At 45.8% G+C, this 17,361-nt stretch overlaps 1 protein-coding gene across 1 annotated transcript in view; it reads left to right on the forward strand.

Annotated features, from left to right (window-relative positions):
* The window catches only part of GRK3 (G protein-coupled receptor kinase 3), a 65,254-nt gene that overhangs the window by 22,185 nt on the left and 25,708 nt on the right, over positions 1–17,361 (forward strand). The window contains exons 3-8 of the mRNA XM_071572508.1: positions 8,971–9,044; positions 12,267–12,368; positions 13,253–13,327; positions 14,292–14,353; positions 15,402–15,453; positions 16,037–16,128. Of these exons, the coding sequence (XP_071428609.1) occupies positions 8,971–9,044; positions 12,267–12,368; positions 13,253–13,327; positions 14,292–14,353; positions 15,402–15,453; positions 16,037–16,128 (457 nt within the window). The remainder of the gene's footprint in view (positions 1–8,970; positions 9,045–12,266; positions 12,369–13,252; positions 13,328–14,291; positions 14,354–15,401; positions 15,454–16,036; positions 16,129–17,361) is intronic.

A 17,361-nucleotide genomic window follows, 5' to 3' on the forward strand; every position in this document is an offset into this window, starting at 1 on the left:
TTCTGTGAGCAGTTAAAAACAACACAGAACCCAAACCACAAGTAGCTGTTGGGAACTGTGTGACTAAACTGAAACAGAAACCGTTAACGTGAGACATCTCACAGAGGAGCTGCTCCTGACACCATTCTCTGCTTGTGTCAAATGGGGGGGGACAGTGAAGGAGAAAATCCACAGTCACAGCCTTCTAAAAACCCACCTCTTTTACTGTTTGCAGTGTTTTTCACCAAATTAGTATTAGATTTATGATCGATTTATGTCGTAATTTCAGTCTTACTGGAAGCTACATTTCCTTCAACATGCTCTTATTTTGTGGTAAAATAAAGTGGTCCTTGGCATGAGTTACATTGAAAATTGTTTAGAGGGATGTTGATGAAGCTCCTGCTGTAGATTTTACATGCGTTGGAGTTGTCTGTCTTGATGTCAGGGACAAAGAGTATCTAAAGGCATTATCAAAATGCATGTATTCGTTTGGGGTTTTATTCTGATGATAAATAATTGAGCATTTCTTTGTTGGGCTGCAGCCTGATCCCCTGCTAGCCTTTATGGGGGGTTGAAGATGCTCAGTTGTGTGATTCCCCAGGGGAGCTGCAGATTAAGTCTAAGCCTTAAAATAGGAAAAATATATACCCTATCATCTGGAATGTCATATAATGGATAATGTGTATATACTGGCATATTTGCATTTACATGCAGTGTAGTTCTTGAAATATTTAAGGCATGGGGAAGAATTCTTTATCTCAGCAGAGCAGTGCAATTACACAGTTTTTGGGTTAAATTATCAAGAATTCCAGGCAGACTGGAAATTCCGAACTGAAGTAGTATCGTAGGAGAGAAGAGAATATTAACGAATATCTCTATATATAGAGAGAACAAATCATAAATTACTTGAATGACATTTCTCTTAGATGTTTCCAGTGCAGCTCTCAGCAAACACACACACTCCCCAGGCAGTCCTGCAGCACCTGCAGCCCCCTGTGCACCTCTCAGGGGTGTGCTTGGTTTCCCCCAGGAGGCTCGTGGGGGAACTGGCTCCTTTGGGATCAGATGGGCCCTGGGTGGTGGGTTCAGCCCTCCCTCAGCTGCACACCCGAGCCCTTGGGCTTCTGCAGCAGCAGCTCTCCAGTCCCTTCCCAGCTCTGTTTGCCGTGGATTTAAGCTCTGTTGGGAAAGTTCAGGTGGGATCTCAGGGAAAGGCTCTTCCGCCAGAGGGTGGTGGGCACTGACCAGGCCCCCCAGGGCAGTGGGCACAGCCCTGAGGCTGCCAGAGCTCCAGGAGTGTTTGGATGATGGGACACGGAAAGGGGGGGATTGCTGGGGTGTCTGTGCAGGGACAGGAGTTGGACTTGGATGATCTTTATGAGTCCTTTCCAGTTCAGGAGATTCTTTGATTAATCCCTTGCCAAAGATAGTGTTTCCTGTGTGCTTGTACTCACTGGAGCCTCCTTAGCCTATTTCTGGTGGAATGTTCTCCTTGTACACCTTCACTGTTCATACACAATCCTTATTTCTGCCTCCTCCCACCCAGCAATTCCTCAGTCAATCTGAAATGGTTGCACTCCCATGGAGTTTTTATCAGTGCGTCTTGAAACAGTTTGTGGACTAATTAAGCCTCTGAACACCACTGTGAAATAGGGAAATATTAGTTTTCCATGTCTGTATTGTGGCATAATAACAACTTTAATGAGATTTACCTGCATGGCTCTGTATTACTAATAAAGCAGATTCTCTGGGCCTGCCAGTGCTGCTCATTCCTCTCAGTGGGATAACTCATCAGTAACAGGAGAACAGCTCAGGAACCAGCAGCAGAGTCAGTAGAATCTAAATTACTGGAGCCATTAAGTGTTCTCACTTTCAGCAGTGCTTTTAAGGGATAGAGTGGTCAGGCAGGCACAGAGCAGAGGAGCTGGAGAGCTCTGGTTATCAATTGTCCCATGGATTCATTCTGAAATGCTATTACTGTTCCATACCAATATCTGTCCTGTAACAGAACATGGATAATACACATGGCAACCCCTCTGGGGATTTGGTCCAGGCTGGAGAACATCCCTTGGGGCACTGTCAGGAGGTGAGGGGTGGACACTCCCAGGTCCCTGAATGCCCAGACTCTGGAGGGGGCAGAGCAGGGCTGTTGGGGGGCAGCTGGTTCCTCTGCCCTGGCCCCTTTCCCCAGGGGGGCAGAGCAGGGCTCTGAGGGGCAGCTTTTTCCTCTGTCCTGGCCCCTTTCCCCAGCAGTGCTGGGTCCAGTCTGTGCCTCTGTAATATCCTGCTCTCCCACGTGTGTTTGTGGGGTTGCATAGGTGGGGTCACAAATATGCAAACCAGTTTCCTAATGTTTCTCGATACTTCTGCCTGTAATTTCTGTGATTAAAAGGGGAAGGATGTGAAGAGCAGTAGAACCATCTGTTTCTGAGCCTCCAGCTCACAGCAGCTTTCTCAGAATGCCAGAATGAACCAGAGGAAGGCTCAGAAATTCCTGCAGGAGAATCAACTGTGCTCTGTCACTGTTGTTTTAGTGGTTTTGCTCCTCTTTACCTAAGTGCTGTGTGTATTTACTAACTGAATACTGCTGGCTTTGTGTTTTCATTTTGACCGCAGTGCAACAGTTCCTTGATGCTCTGGCAGAACAGTTTGGCTCTTTACATGGTTCAGATACTGAGCAGAACTTGCTAAGGAAAATACTGACATCAGGAACTTGAGAACACCCTTCTGTTGTGGAATTACTCCATGTCTTCATCAAGTCCTCCTGTCGCCCTGCTGCCCCCAAAACCCACTCACAGATCTGGGCCCTTTCAGAGCAGCAGCTCCCAGTGTAATTTGTGGGTGCACTAATTGGTAACAGTGAAGTTCATGGCTTGGAGCGTGTCAGATAGAAAAGTGTGAGTTTCAATAATAAAGGGATATTGGCTTGTGTTATGTAAGGAATTTTAAAATGGTGCATAGTGGAAAAATACTGATCAAGAAAATAACAACTGTCATGTCCTTTGTAGGGTCTGAATATCCTTGTGACATGGGGAGAGAACAGAGACAACAAATAACAATCCACCAGCATGACGTTTTTAAGCTGCTCCTGCTTGTTAGCTTGCTAATAGCTTGCTGGAGCTGCTAATACCAGTTGCAAAGGGGTGGGAGTTTCTTCCATTTACAAGTGAAGAAAGGAGAGCTGAAGTGCTGTGTGTTCCTTGATGAGCTTTACTGAAGGAATTTGTTCATGTGCTTTACACTAACTGATTGAAATTAAATGCTTCAGTTCTGGGTTTAGCTGTCCTTAAAATTAGAATGTTTTTATATACCTTGGTTTAGTGCTGCTATTAGAAGGTCTTTTCCTTATGTATAACCCTAATTTTTCTTTCACCTTTGATATGTTGAATGCCTTTGATACTTGAGTTGACTGGACTTTGCATGTCCAGTGAAGCCTTTGAGGTTTGACACAGAGTATGTGGATGCTCCTCCACTGTGTCTCAAACATCCATGCTGGAGGAGCAGCTCAGCTCTCCTGCTCCTCTCCCTGCAGGACTTTCAGGCATTCACAGGTCTGGCCGTATGGGAAGAGGAGTGCCCAAACTTGAACAATGTTAATGATTTCCCTGGGTGAAAAGCTATTGGAAAATAGGCCTGGAAATAAGGATTTTCTTTGACAACACTTAAAACCTTTTAGCCAAAGCTTATTTTCATATAATGACTTCTAGATGTCATTAAACAAGCTACCTGGCAACTTGCAGACTAATTTTGAGCTCAATTAGATTCTGTTCTGGGGAAATTGTTCTGTGTTCCTCACCACTGGATGCACATCCTTTTGTGAAGTGCAGTTTGTTCTTCTACCATGTTTTCTATGCATGGGAATGTGTTTCAGTCTGTTATGATGTATTATTTTTAATGTAAAGTGAATGAACATTAGGCTCTATTAGCAAAGAATAGATTAGAGAAAGAAAAGTAGTGGAATTTGTGGTGCCTTCTGGGCTGGGAGGATTTTTGTGGCTTTGGACCTTGCCAAAGCATGACTCCTATGCAGTTTTCCCTGGTAATAGCAAATCTCTTTGTTCTTGAAGAAGGAAATTGGTGGTTCTTTCTATTCTGGAGCTCTTAAGTGGTGTTAATAACCCTGTGCTGTGGCAGCTGAGTGTGTGTTTGGTACAGAGCAGGATCTGAACTTGACTGGGTGTTGTGTGACAGCTGCAGCCTGATTGGAATTACAGTTTTTACATGGTTTAATAGTAAACCTCTGCCCCTAAAGTTCGTGTCTGCAGCCCAGACCTGTTACTGGTACTGATGGGACTGGTACTGGTACTGGCTTGTTGCACCACGTGAGACAAAGTAAAATGGGATAAACCATGAAATGGCGCACTGGGAATATGGTAGTTTTCCAACAGGAAAGCCAAGCATGATCTGGTCTTGGTCCTGGCTGCCATTTGTACAGAGGTCAGAGAAGGGCCCCAGCAGATCTCACTATGTCACTGAGGGGTGACAAAAGGTGAGGGCCATTCCAGGTGGTTAAACCCACCCACAGCTGGATTCAAACACAACCATGCAGAAATGTCACCACTGTGTGTTGGCTGAGCTTTGCTGTTCTGTGACAGTTCTGCATGAAAGACATTTCTGGGCAGGAGATGCCTGTGATAACACCCCACAATCATTCAGGTTGGAAAAGACTTCCAAGGTCATCAAGTCCACCCTGTGCCCGATGCCCATCTTGTCCCCCAGCCCAGAGCACTGAGCGCCACATCCAGTCCTTCCTTGGACACCTCCAGGGATGGGCACTCCAAACCTCCCTGGCCAGCCCCTGCCAATGCCTGACCACCCTTTCTGTGAAAAAATTCCTCCTGATGTCCAACCTGAGCCTCGTCTAGTGCAGCTTAAGGCCATTTCCTCTTGTCCTGTCCCCTGTTCCCTGGGAGCAGAGCCCAACTTCCCTCTGACTCCCCTCCCGAGTCAGGGAGCTGGAGGGAAGGTGAGATGTCCCTCTGGCTACGCTTCTCCTGCTTCTTGTGCTGTTGTCTGAGTTCAGCCTTGTGCGATCAGGAGAGGTCCTTGAGGGGCTGAGGTCAGAGACCATGGAGTGCCCTGAGCAGGGACAGCCCCGTGTCTCACATTTGCAGAGCCCCAGCCACATTCCTGGTTGGCTGTGCTGAGGTTTCCCTGCCTGGAGCCGGAGCCTTTGGAACGAGCCGTCCCTGGTGCAGATGTTGCTGCTGCTTTGTTTGTCATGATTCCGTATTTATACACAGCACGTTTCGTTGGGGTTTGGAAACAGCTTGGTATTTTTGTTCTCTAATTTGCTATTTTGCCTACTAGAAAGAGTCTGCATCAGCATTTTGGACCATGTTCAGGCCTGCTGTAAATAAATGCAGCTTCCTTTCAATCAGTGACATTGTGCACACTTGTATTGGGGCTAAATGTGGCTATTTTTAGCTCTGCTCTCTCACCTAGTCACTCCTGTTTGCTTTAATAAGATTTTTATTTACTTCTGTTAAAAGGTTATTTGAATCAGATACTCATAAAATTGTAGTTCAAATTAGATAAGCTGTTTTCTCCAAATGTTTTATGATGGAGTTCCTCATCATTATTTTATTTTATTTATTATTCCGTGCTCTCAGCTAATTGGCATTCTGGTGGAGGTGGAGAGGTGGTGCTGAGGGTGCAGGTGGCCTTTAGGCTGCTGGGGGAGGCAGAGGCAGCACTGGCCCCTCTGGCTGCTGTCCTGGGGGTTGTTGGCAGAGCCCTTCCTGGCTGGCAGGGGCTCCAGACATCCCCTCCTGCTGCCATGGCACTGGGAGCAGGGCAGGAAAAATGCCAAGGAACTGTGTGGTGAGAAGGTGGCTTTAATCCCGGTGAGTGGCCCTGGTGAGGCCACATCTGGAGTGTTGGGTTCAGTTCTGGACTCCACAGTTCCAGAAAGACAAGGAGCTGCTGGAGAGGGTCCAGTGGAGACCACAAAAATGTTGAGGTGTCTGGAGCATCTCTGTTAAGAGGAGAGACTGCAGGGGCTGGGCCTGGTTAGTCTGGAGAAGAGAGAGCTGAGAAGGGCCCATACAAACATCTCCAAGGGTGTCTGAGGGTGGTGCCAGATTGTTCAGCAGGACTCAGTAACAGGATGAGGAGCAATGGCCATAAACTAAAACACATCAAGTTCTACCTCAACATGAGGAAGCACTTCTTTCCATGGAGGTGGCAGAGCCTGGAACAGCTGCCCAGGGAGGGTGTGGAGTCTTCTCTCTGCAGACATTCCAAACTCACCTGGACAAGTTCCTGTGTCACCTGCTCCAGGTGGCTCTGGCTGGACAGGGAAGTTGGGCTGGATGACCCCCAGAGGTCCCTGCCAACTCCAGCAATTCTGGAATTCTCTGAAAGGGCAGTGTTCTTTATTAAAGCTGTAAGGGAAGGGTTCTACATTGTGGCTTTCATTTATTTTTAAAGGCTCTGCTGGCAAACAGGTGGCTTTAAATAAGCATGTGAAAAGGACCTTGTCCAGCTGGAGATGAGCTCTGGGAATATCTGGTTACAGGTGAGGTGTCTCACCTAGATCTGCTCTCCTCACCCCTCATCCCCACCTGCTCATGAGCATCTGCTGAAGACTGAGCTGCAAACCTCAAAGAGATGGTCTTTGCACCTCCTTGAGAGACATTTTGCCCTGGTAATTAGTCTCAGTGCAATCCACAGCATTTGGCAAATTTAGCCTGGGTTTGTCCATACAAAGATAATGGGAAAAATTATTGTCCAGAGACTGGAAGGAGGAGGCTGAGAGCTGGGTGCTGCCTCTCCGTGTGTGTGTATTATTGATATCATCCATCACTTTGGAGTTATCAGAAAAAGCTTTGAAAAAATATTTCTCTTTTCCCTTAACAACCAGTGATCTGGTTGTTGCAGAAATTATATAGTTATAGCAGAAGGAATCTTTAAAGCCAAAGCTGTCAGCATCTTTATTTCATAAATAATTGCTGGTTCTTTTTAGCTGTTACTTAACGCTATCATTTTATTAATTCCTGCTTTCTGTTCCTGGGCTTATTTTTCTGTGTGTCGTTAACTGTGCTTATTGTGCTCTTCGTCAGTTCTCCCTGAACTTCTTAAAACTCCTGTCACTTACTCAGTGCTGCATCTGTCACTTCGTTTTGCCATTATCCGAGAGCTGCAGTTTCTGGCTGATCATTTTTCACTCAATCCAAGAGCAGCAGTAAAGGAGATTGCCTTTGTGCTGCAGGGGAAGTGCAGGATCTGTTGACAGAACGGGAGGTCAAAACAGAGGCAATTCCAGTCTGGAGAACATTAAGCTCTAATTGGATTTGATTGAATCATAGAATGGTTTGGGTGGGAAGGGACTTTAAAGCCCATCTGGTCCCACCCCCTGCCATGGGCAGGGACACCTTCCACTATCCCAGGTTGCTCCAAGCCCTGTCCAGCCTGGCCTTGGACACTCCCAGTGATGGGGCAGCCACAGCTTCTCTGGGCAACCTATGCCAGAGCCTGCCCACCCTCACAGGGAAGGATTTCTTCCCTAAATCTCACCTAAATTTCCCCCCTTCCATTCTCAAGCCTTGTCCTGTCACTCCAGTTTCTAATGCAGAGTCACTCTCTGGCTTCCTCATAGGCTCCTTCTGATACTGAAAGGCACTGTCACATCTTCACACAACCTTCTCCAGGCTGAACATTCCCAGTTCCCCCAGCCTGTAACTTTTGGGTCTGTCTGGTTTTTACATGGCACTGCAGTGCCAAAGGGCCTCGGGGAGTAGCAGACCATGTCCCAGGGCAGCATAAGCCTCTGATTGTTCCCTGTGTCATGGGCTTGGGAACCTCTTCTTTCTCTGCCATAATTAAATTTAAAAAGTTTGGAAAATACTAAGCAGGGCTGGAATGCTTGGCGTGGCATTGTTGGAAATGTGTGTTGGTATATTTTCACACTCCTCCCACAGTTGTCTTTGTGGTTTGTTGTTGTGTTTCTTGTTGTTTGTGGGTTTTCTTGGTCCACAGCCAGGAGCTGGGGCTGCGCCAGGGATTTTTCTTTCAGTGCATTCAGCGCTGTTTGTGCCACTCTTCAGTCTCTTAATTACCCGGCTGCAGTCGTCTTTGGTTCATTGTCCAAGAAGAGTTCAGTCCATTCAGCAGGATTCTGCTCCGTGCTGCCGCTGGTTCCATCATGTGTGAAATCAGGAATTTGGTTCAGGTCCCTAAATGGCACGTTTTGTCCTCAAACCAGGTCCATGCCACGCAGGCTGGCAAAGAGAGGTGTGCTCAGTGGAGGGGCACAGTCTGGCTGGGGAGATGGGGGACTTGGAGGGGGTTTTGGCACTGATGGGGACATGGGTGGCTTCATCCAGTTCTCAGCCCAGCTCTGTGACAGAGATTCCTGTGTGAAGTTCCAGGGGAGCAGGTGCCAGCTCAGGGGCAGGGAAAGATGGTGCTTCCATGGGATGAAACTTGTGACTGCACTAAAATGCTCATAATGGAAGATCCTCATCAGCTGCCTGCCAGGGTCAGGCTCTAAATGACTTGCAAAGGAATTGTAAAGACCCTGGTGTAGTTTATTGTGCAATAAAAACCCATTAGAGAGGTAACATGAACCGGTGATTCTGAAATGGCCGTGCAGAAGAAGTTGTGTTTTATCAATAAAATGTAGGTAAATCTATTGCATAAAACCCAAAACATGAATAGTGTCTTGGTTTTGCTGTGAAAAAAGAGGAAGAAATTATGGTCTGTGAAGAGAAACAAGAGTATTTTGGTGCTTTATGGAAGTGCCTCATAAAATCCTCCGCATGCAGGAGTGGGAATGGGCTTAATACAGCTGTGGGAGGTGGGGGAGGCTTGGGATCCCTTTGTGCTGGGAATGTGGAATGCCTGGTAATCAACATCCTAAACCTTAATGAGTGGGGTTGCTCCCACAGGTATTTCCAGCCCATGATGGTACCAGAGTGGTTTTGTGTTCCTTTTTACAAGTCAGCATTGCAATGAGGTTGTGTCTGATCTTTGTGTTTTAATTTCCAGGGTTTTTGCTTTTCAAAGACTATTGCATGAATGAGATCGATGAAGCTGTGCCCCAGCTGAAGTTTTACGAAGAGGTGAGTGGCCAGTGAGGGAGGTCTGGGGCTCTGCAGGGAGCGAGGCTGAGGGAGGCTGTCCTGCCCCTCCTGGGGCAGGGGATGGGGAGGGGGCAGGCGAGGGTCTGTGTATACCAGTGTGAATATTTAATCAAATTGCTAATTTGGTACAAAACTCTTACAGAGTATTTCAAGTGGCATAAATGGGGTTTTGTCCAGTAGTTTTTTTTTGTGCAGCTGTATGGGCTGGTGGAAAGGAGCTGGGAGAGTTGCAGGAGTTGGGATGACACTCAAACCCTTCAGGCCTTTTCCTAACATCCTTTGGCCTGTAGAAAAGCCAACTGAGCTGGAGTGTCATGGCATGGTGGGAGGGACGTAGGGTGGAAGCTGCTACTGGAACAGGCTCCCAAGGCAGTGGTCACAGAACCAAGCCTGACAGAGTTGAAGAAGCATTTGGATGATGCTCTTGGGGATGGTCCTGTGCAGGGCCAGGAGGTGGACTCGGTGGTCCATGTGGGTCCCTTCCAGCTCAGCCTGTTCTGTGACTCTGGGAGATGTTTTGGGAGTTGCTGTGGCAGAGCTGCACAGGGGTAAGAGGATCTAATGGGTGGCTTTAGACCCACAAGTTGTGCTCCCTTGTCACGAGATACTTAGTGAGGGAGCTGACAGGCCCCAGGCCCAGGGCACATCCCAAAGGATCAGTCATTCCAGGCAGTGCTCCATGTCCTTGCCCAGCTGCCCCTGGTGCACGGCCCGAGCCCCCTCCCTCCACTCATTCACTGCTGTTCCATTGGTGGCACTCCCTGTAACTCCCAGCTGATCCTCTCCCAGGTGCTGTCCCAGTGCAGACATGCACATGTCTGATTGCTCGGGGTTAATTGGAGCTGCTCCCTGGGATAGCCTGTCTGCCTTCTCTGAGCTGATAATTGAAATGTTTTCTCACTAGTGGGCTCTGGGCACAAACAGCTGGGATCAGTTTGGAGATCAATCCTCAGCAATGCACCAGCCCCCTCTCAGATCAGATACCTGCTGTCAATAATGGATCTTTTCCTGTCATTTCCATCTTTTTATGCACTGACGATATCACTGTCATAAGTAATCCAAAAAGGCCTGTTGTACCAGATTGTTTAGCAAGATATTTTTAGCTGCCTCTTTATCTCTGAAACAATTCAAAATTGTATTTTTAGGTTATTAGCAAAGTGTTGCCTCAAAAGAATTTTAGTGCTTTGTCATGTACTTCTGGAAAAATCTCATTAAGGATATTTAAAGAGAGGCTCATTGTGTTTTCCTCTGTGACATATCAGATCCAGGAGCTTTTCCTTTTTTTATATATTTGATTTACTTGCTGCATTTATTACATGTGGAATAATTGGAGTGCATTGCTACATTAAAACTTGCTGGATGTAGAAGAGCTCTGTACTCCAGGGATTTCATATCACTGCATCTGGAGTCACGATCAGGCATTTAACAGGATGGGTGATTCATCCTGATGGCTTTGAAAAGGAAAAGAAAAGGAATTTTTTTAAAAAAGGGGGAAAAAAGAAGGAAAAAAAAGGGGAAAAAGGAAGCAAAAAAGGTGCTTCTAGGTGCTTGAAAACAAATGAATTCTGATTCCAGTTATTGAGGACATCCTTTGTCAGCCCCTTTTATGGAGGGGAGCTGCAGGTTGCCAGTGGAGCTTTGGGTACCTGTTGACATTCCCCTCTCAGGATCAGGAGTGGAAGCTGCTCTGGCAGGGACAGGTGGTGTTAGAAAAGGGACATATTCAGCTCTGCCTGTTGCTGGGTTTTTTTGGCATGTTGTCTTTATTAAACATGTAAAATTGGCTTGTGACAACGTCAGGGGTGTGTTGGGTGTGCTCAGGAGCGGTATCTGGTCTCTCACCTGTGTGCTGAGCTGTGTCAGGCAGCCTGTCCCAGGCCAGGGTGAGTGAGAGATCACCAGGGAGGACTTTTGTCCCCTGCTGTCCTGCTCTTCAAACCTTTACAAAACAAAGGAGTTTTTGGTTAAAAATCCTGGTATAAGGGCAGGTGGGAGGTGCTGATTGGGCCCTGCATGGCTGGTGGGCTGTTATGAGACCCCTCAGCTCAGGATGCAGAGTTGAGAGCTTTAACAACCAAATACTGAGGGCAGGAGCTTGTGTTCAAGGAAGACAATCAGATATATATCAGGCCTCCTCCTGTACTTCTAATTATTTTGTGTCTTTGCATTAATTAAAAGTGTTTCTTGGGCAAAGATATTTTGAATCATTTTAATTAGAAGTCAGTATCAAGGGGAAGGAGGCACAGATGGCAAATCAGAGTGGAATTGGGGCCTTATCATTTCAGCAAACAAGAGCAGTATGGCCAGAAAGATACTGAGTTTAATTAATGCTCTGCCTTCAGAGGTAGGTTGGTCCCAGTTTGTCTCTCAATAATTGGACTTGTTGATCTCGGAGGTCTTTTCCAACGTGAATGTTTTTGGGATTCTGTGGTGTGGAGCAAATCTGTACAAGGACATTTATTTGGATCCCAGGATGTCAGAGGCCAATGCTGGGAAAGTCCAGCAAGTCAGAGCTGAGCCGCTTCCCTAAAGATCTTGTGTGGTTCTTACATTTTGTCAGTCCTGGCAAAACTGTTTTCCTAAATATGTTCCAAAAGACCCTTGGACTTGGTGAACTTTTTGTTCTGGAACTGGTTGTCAGGTTTTGTTCTGTTAGTTAACCATGTGGGATTGCTGTTGTTTCACCTGGAACACACTGATCTCCTACAGCACACCTGAGGAAACCTGATATATTTTGTGAAACTGCCTTTTAACCACCTTTGGGATTCAAATTCACCAAGTAGCTGAACTATGTGAATATTTTGAAATGTGCTTTATATTTGTTCTTGGACATCTGTGCCCACCATGCTGTAATCGTAGAATCAGGCAACTGTTTGGATGGAAAAGCCCTCTCAGACCATTGAGTCCAGCTGTTCCCCAGCACTGCCAAGGCCACCACTGACCATGTCCCCAAATGCCACCTCCACATGCCTTTTAAATCCCTCTGGTGATGGGGACTCCACCATTCCCTGGACAGCTGTGCCAGGGCTGGACCATTCCAAGCTAGAAGGGAAGTCTCAGGTCAGCCCTAACTGTGGTGTCGCAGATGGGTTTCCTTTAAGCATTCATTAAGAAAATAATAAAGTCAAATACAGCTTGTTTTTACCAAATGAATGAGAAGTCATTAGCAGTTGTGTGATGGCTCCTTGTCCCTCTCTGCAGATCAAGGAGTACGAGAAGCTGGACTCGGAGGAGGAGCGGCTGTGCCGCAGCCGCCAGATCTACGACACCTACATCATGAAGGAGCTGCTGTCCTGTTCCCACGTGTGTATCCCCAGCTGCCCCTGCCCAAGGGGCCCTGGCATCAGTGCCCATGTACCAAATCTGCTGTCTCACTCACAGAACTGCTGAGGGAATTGTTGTTACCAGTACTTGCAGTGCTCTGATTCCTGTTTGAAACCTGGGCTCTGGCTGAGTTCAGCTTGATGCTTTTATTTTTTTTTTGATTGCAGTAGTGAGATGTAAACATTGGCTGGATGGGCCCATTTTTATTCAACTATTTATTAGTGGCACACAAAAGAAGTATCAGGAGATTTATTTGGTTTGTATTTCTTCAAAGTAAATCTCTGTTTTAAAATAGGATTAAATGAGTGCAGGGTGTGTGTAGAGAGATGTGCCACGTTGTGGCAGATGCAGCTTCATTAAAGTCACTGAAAATGCAAATTTCCTCCAGCAGAAATTTTGGCCCATTGTTATATTTTTAAGTTTCATTTACTCTTATTTGAAAGGAGGATTTACAGGGTGTTGGACCCTGGTGGATTGGTTCTCTGGGCAAAGGATTTAAGCATATTTTCATCAAAAGTGCATTATTTTATTAGTAAGAAGTCCATTCTGCTTCTACTCTGGAGCTGTTCCTGTAAATGGGATTTTTCATGGATTTGTGAAAGGAATATCATCTTGCCCTTTGATTTTCACCTTTTTCCTCATCATCTTCTCTTCTCCTCCCTCCCTGCCTCAGAGTAATCGTATTACTGCATCCCTGGGCACATTTCCCACCATTATTCACTCTAACATACCTGGGGGGATGCTGTGCAGTTTCATTCCGGGGTTGGTTTATTTCCATATGGGGAAAAGTACAGTGCTGTGACCTGAAATGAAAGTCCTGACATCTCCAACTGTTTGAAATCTTTCTTTTTCTCTTCCAAAAGCCTTTCTCAAAACAAGCTGTAGATCATGTACAAACACATTTAGCCAAGAAACAAGTGCCAGCCAGCCTTTTTCAGGTGAGCTTTCACAGTGTGGGTTTTCAGTTTCACTTCTTTGACAGTAAGTGACTTTATACATATTATTTTAGGAGACAGAATAAATGGAATTAGTACGTACTCTGTGCTGTACTAGTGGGATTGAAATGCTTTTCTAAGTCAAAATTACAAATTGTGCTTCTTATCTGTAATATTTTTAAGCACATATGTGAAAGCAAAGTATACCTAGGTATAGGGAACAGAGGAGTTTTTACAGTTCTGTAATTTTAAGCCATTAAATGATTTAGAGTAAATCACTTTACATCAGGAAGATGCTTATCCTGTCAGAATACAGCAAACTGGAGAAATTGTCTTATCCATCATGGGGGTGTTTGTAAGCCTAAATATCTTTTCTCTAAATCTGATGTATTTTTATATGTTGCAAAATGTGGAGGTTGCCCCTGCCTGGTGTCTCTTGCTGCTCATGAGCTGCTCCAGCTGTTCCGTGAGGAGAAAGGACAGCCTGGTACCTGCAGCTCTGGGGGATGTCTCAGCACTAACTGGGGGGAGGTTGGGGTCACTGAGGGCCATCACACATCCAGGGAAGGGATTTTCCTAGGAAAAGTCCCTTGTGAATTGGAGGTGCTGATCTCTTGGCAAGGACAGAGAAGCACCGCAAGGGTGAGAGAGCAGCTCTGGGAAGTTTGGGTTTCACAGGGGTGACAATTTGCTGTTTAAATACATTTGAAAAAGGAATGTTTTCCCCCTGCCAAGGCAAACCTTTAAGGTTTTCTAGCTCATGAAAGTATTTTATGTTTGACTTCAGGGCACCTGCTCTGATTCCAGAAGCCAAATAAAGCCTAAATGTTTTGTTGGGTCTTCTTAAGGAAAACACGGGACATGCTGGAGCTCTGTGGGGCTTCCAAGAGTTCTGTGTAATGGATTTGATTGCAAAAGCCATTTATTGTCTGCTTAAATACTAATTGTGTTTCTTCACCCTTTTTAGCCATATATAGAAGAAATTTGTGATAGTCTCCGAGGAAAAATATTTCAAAAATTTATGGAAAGGTATGAACATGACATATTACCTGACCTGTCTGTTTGATGTAGTGGGAAGCCAGGTCCCTTCAGCACTGCTGCAAAATCAGGCTAAAGATGTGTAATAATGCCTTGTTAATCATATGCAGTTTATCAGCAAGCTTTGCAAATGACCTGCTTTGTGGAATATCCTGATTATTGTGAGCATGTGTGAGTGGAACAGTTGTGAAGATGATGGATTTCTCAGTAATAGCAATAACAGATTGGAATTTGGGGCTCAAAAGTTTAAAAAGGCAGATCTGGGTTCTTGGGGGATATTCTATGAGTGACTAACTCTGGTGTGGGACTGGAGACACAGTTGTTGTGATTTGTGACAGGGCACCTGAAATTAGGCAGAAAAGGTGTAATAAGGAATTCAAGGCACAGATGTGGCTCGGCTTAGCAGCCCTTTTAACCTGAACAGAGGTGGTCCTATGGGCAGGGTCTGGAAAGCTCGGCTCATACCCAGCAACTCCCAGATCCACTGTATAAACTGATATGGTGCTATTCCATGATAATTTCTTACTCTGAAAATAAATACTTAATTATTTATGTAGAAATAAGCAAGTTTTTTTTTAAGCCTATGGTATTACTGTTGTTTTTCCTATTTTAAGATAAAATGAGTTTAAACTGTTCTTGGAGTATATGGAGGTTCATTAACATAAATCAAGCTGCCTCTGTTTTCGTATAATTATCTTTCTCTTGATGTAATTTAAATGTTTGTTAGTTCCAAACCTAGTTGTTTAAAAATTAAAAACCATCTGCAAGAGAGATGTGGGGACACACTGAGCACTTGCAGGGATAAGGTTATCTGTTCTCTTTCTCTTACAAGGATGTAAAACACAAAGTGTGCTCTGCCTAGGAATTGTTTTTCTTGGTGAGGGTAAGATTACAGTTGGTGAAAGGAAGGCTGTCATTTATTAAATACCACCCCACGCCCTAGCTCAGCCTAGATTTTAAATATCAGAGTCTTGACATTTCCTGTAATACTTTACACAATAGTCTCAGACAACTTCTAAACTTTTTTTTTTTTTTACAGTGACAAGTTTACTAGATTTTGTCAATGGAAAAACGTAGAGCTAAATATTCATGTAAGTACTTACAAGTATATTTATCTTGTCAAAGGCTGGTACAGGAAAGACAATGCTCAGTTTTGAATCCTGCTCTGCAAAGGCCTCATTAAGGAGGGAGGTGGATGTCACTGCTCTGCTATTTTTAGACACAGCCCTGACGGTTCCTGTCTGGACGTCCCCTCTGCCTCTCCTCCCTTAATAGAATTTGGATTTTTATAATGGCTGAAGGAGCTGAACTGCCAGAATTGCTGCTCTTTAGCAGCTCCAGTCACCATCCAGCTCTTCTCCCACTGAAGTCCTGCCTTGGCCCCCAGCACCCTTTGAACCCCCTGCCTTGGCCTCTGCCTTTGTTCCTCTGCACTGCTCTGAGGCAGCTTGGGCTGCAAAAATAGTCCTGAATGAGACTGGCAGGTTTTGGGAACACTGTAATGCTTGCAAATACATTGAAATATAAACAATAAGAGGCTCCTTTTCCAACACCATGTATGCTGATGAATTACAGTAGTTGAGTATCTCAACACATTTAGATGTTTTTACAGTAAGTTCTTTAATGCTGAAAAATGAAGCATTTGTTCTGTTTGTTTTTTTTTCCCACTTGCAGCTGACCATGAATGATTTTAGTGTACATAGAATAATAGGAAGAGGGGGGTTTGGTGAAGTGTACGGCTGCAGAAAAGCAGACACTGGAAAAATGTGAGTATCCCCCACTGTATTGCAGAGGTAACTGTAAACTCTGAACTAGTAAGGAAATCCTTCCAGTCATTTCTTAGGAAATCACTGGGAAGGAGCGTCATGTTACCGTAAAGGTCTTTGTAATTAAGTTTCATCCCAGGAGGTTCTGATTTCTGGCTCATCTTTAGGCTGAGTTTGCTCTTTGGTCCCATTCCATGCCATGCAGAGGGTCAGTCTCCCAGAGCTCTTGGGCACATCCTGCACTGAAATATCCTGTCAAAATCCATGGAAACTGCACGTGTGTTAGATGATGTGTGGCTTGAGGGATTCCGTGGCCCGGGGACTGGCAGTGCCCAGGGATATGCCCAGGGAGCCATGGGGGGTGGTTTGAAGGATTCCCTGGCCCGGGGGCTGGCAGGGCACAGGGATGTGCCCAGGGATGTGCCCAGGGAGCCGTGGTGGGTGGTTTGAAGGATTCCCTGGCCTGGGGGCTGGCAGGGCACAGGGATGTGCCCAGGGATGTGCCCAGGGAGCCGTGGTGGGTGGTTTGAAGGATTCCCCTGCTCAGGGGCTGGCAGTGCCCAGGGAGCCTTGGGGGGTAGTTTGAAGGATTCCCTGGCCCAGGGGCTGGCAGTGCTCAGGGATGTGCCCAGGGAGCCGTGAGGGGTGGTTGGGTGTCACCTGCAGAAGGGTCAATGTGTCATGTCCCTGGTGCTGAGCTGGGGCTGGAGGGGCCACAGGGACCTGCCCTCAGTGCTGGGCAGTCTGGGCTGTGCCAGGACAGATTCTGAGTGTGCTATTCCAGATCTGGGGAATTGCATCAGTGTCTGCCCCAAGGTATGGTGAAAGCAGTGATCCTTGCTGACATTTGGAAGGATATAGTTCCAGTGTGGAACTTGTGTTTCACAGAGCTCTCCCTGGGAACTCCAGGATAGACCCTGGATGTATTTTTATTCATTTTGTAGTCTTACCATTCCCACAGTTCTCCTGATCAGATTTCAATTTCTAGGCATCCTTGTCCCATTATGTTCTTACTTGAACATCTGGGCATGGATTTAACAAATTGTTCTCAATATCTATCCATTTATTTATTTACACCCCATCCTGCCCCTTTCATCTTGCTTTCCTCCTAACAGTTTTAGTCCAGGGCCCATCCTTAAACATTTCTCTTCCAAGACAGCATGGCATGTTTGAGGTGCCATGTCTGGTTCCAGCTGGCCTCTCTGGCACTTGTGTGTGCTTGGCATCCCTGAT

This window comes from Pithys albifrons, chromosome 17 (assembly GCF_047495875.1).
Source record: "Pithys albifrons albifrons isolate INPA30051 chromosome 17, PitAlb_v1, whole genome shotgun sequence".
NCBI classification, from domain to species: domain Eukaryota; kingdom Metazoa; phylum Chordata; class Aves; order Passeriformes; family Thamnophilidae; genus Pithys; species Pithys albifrons.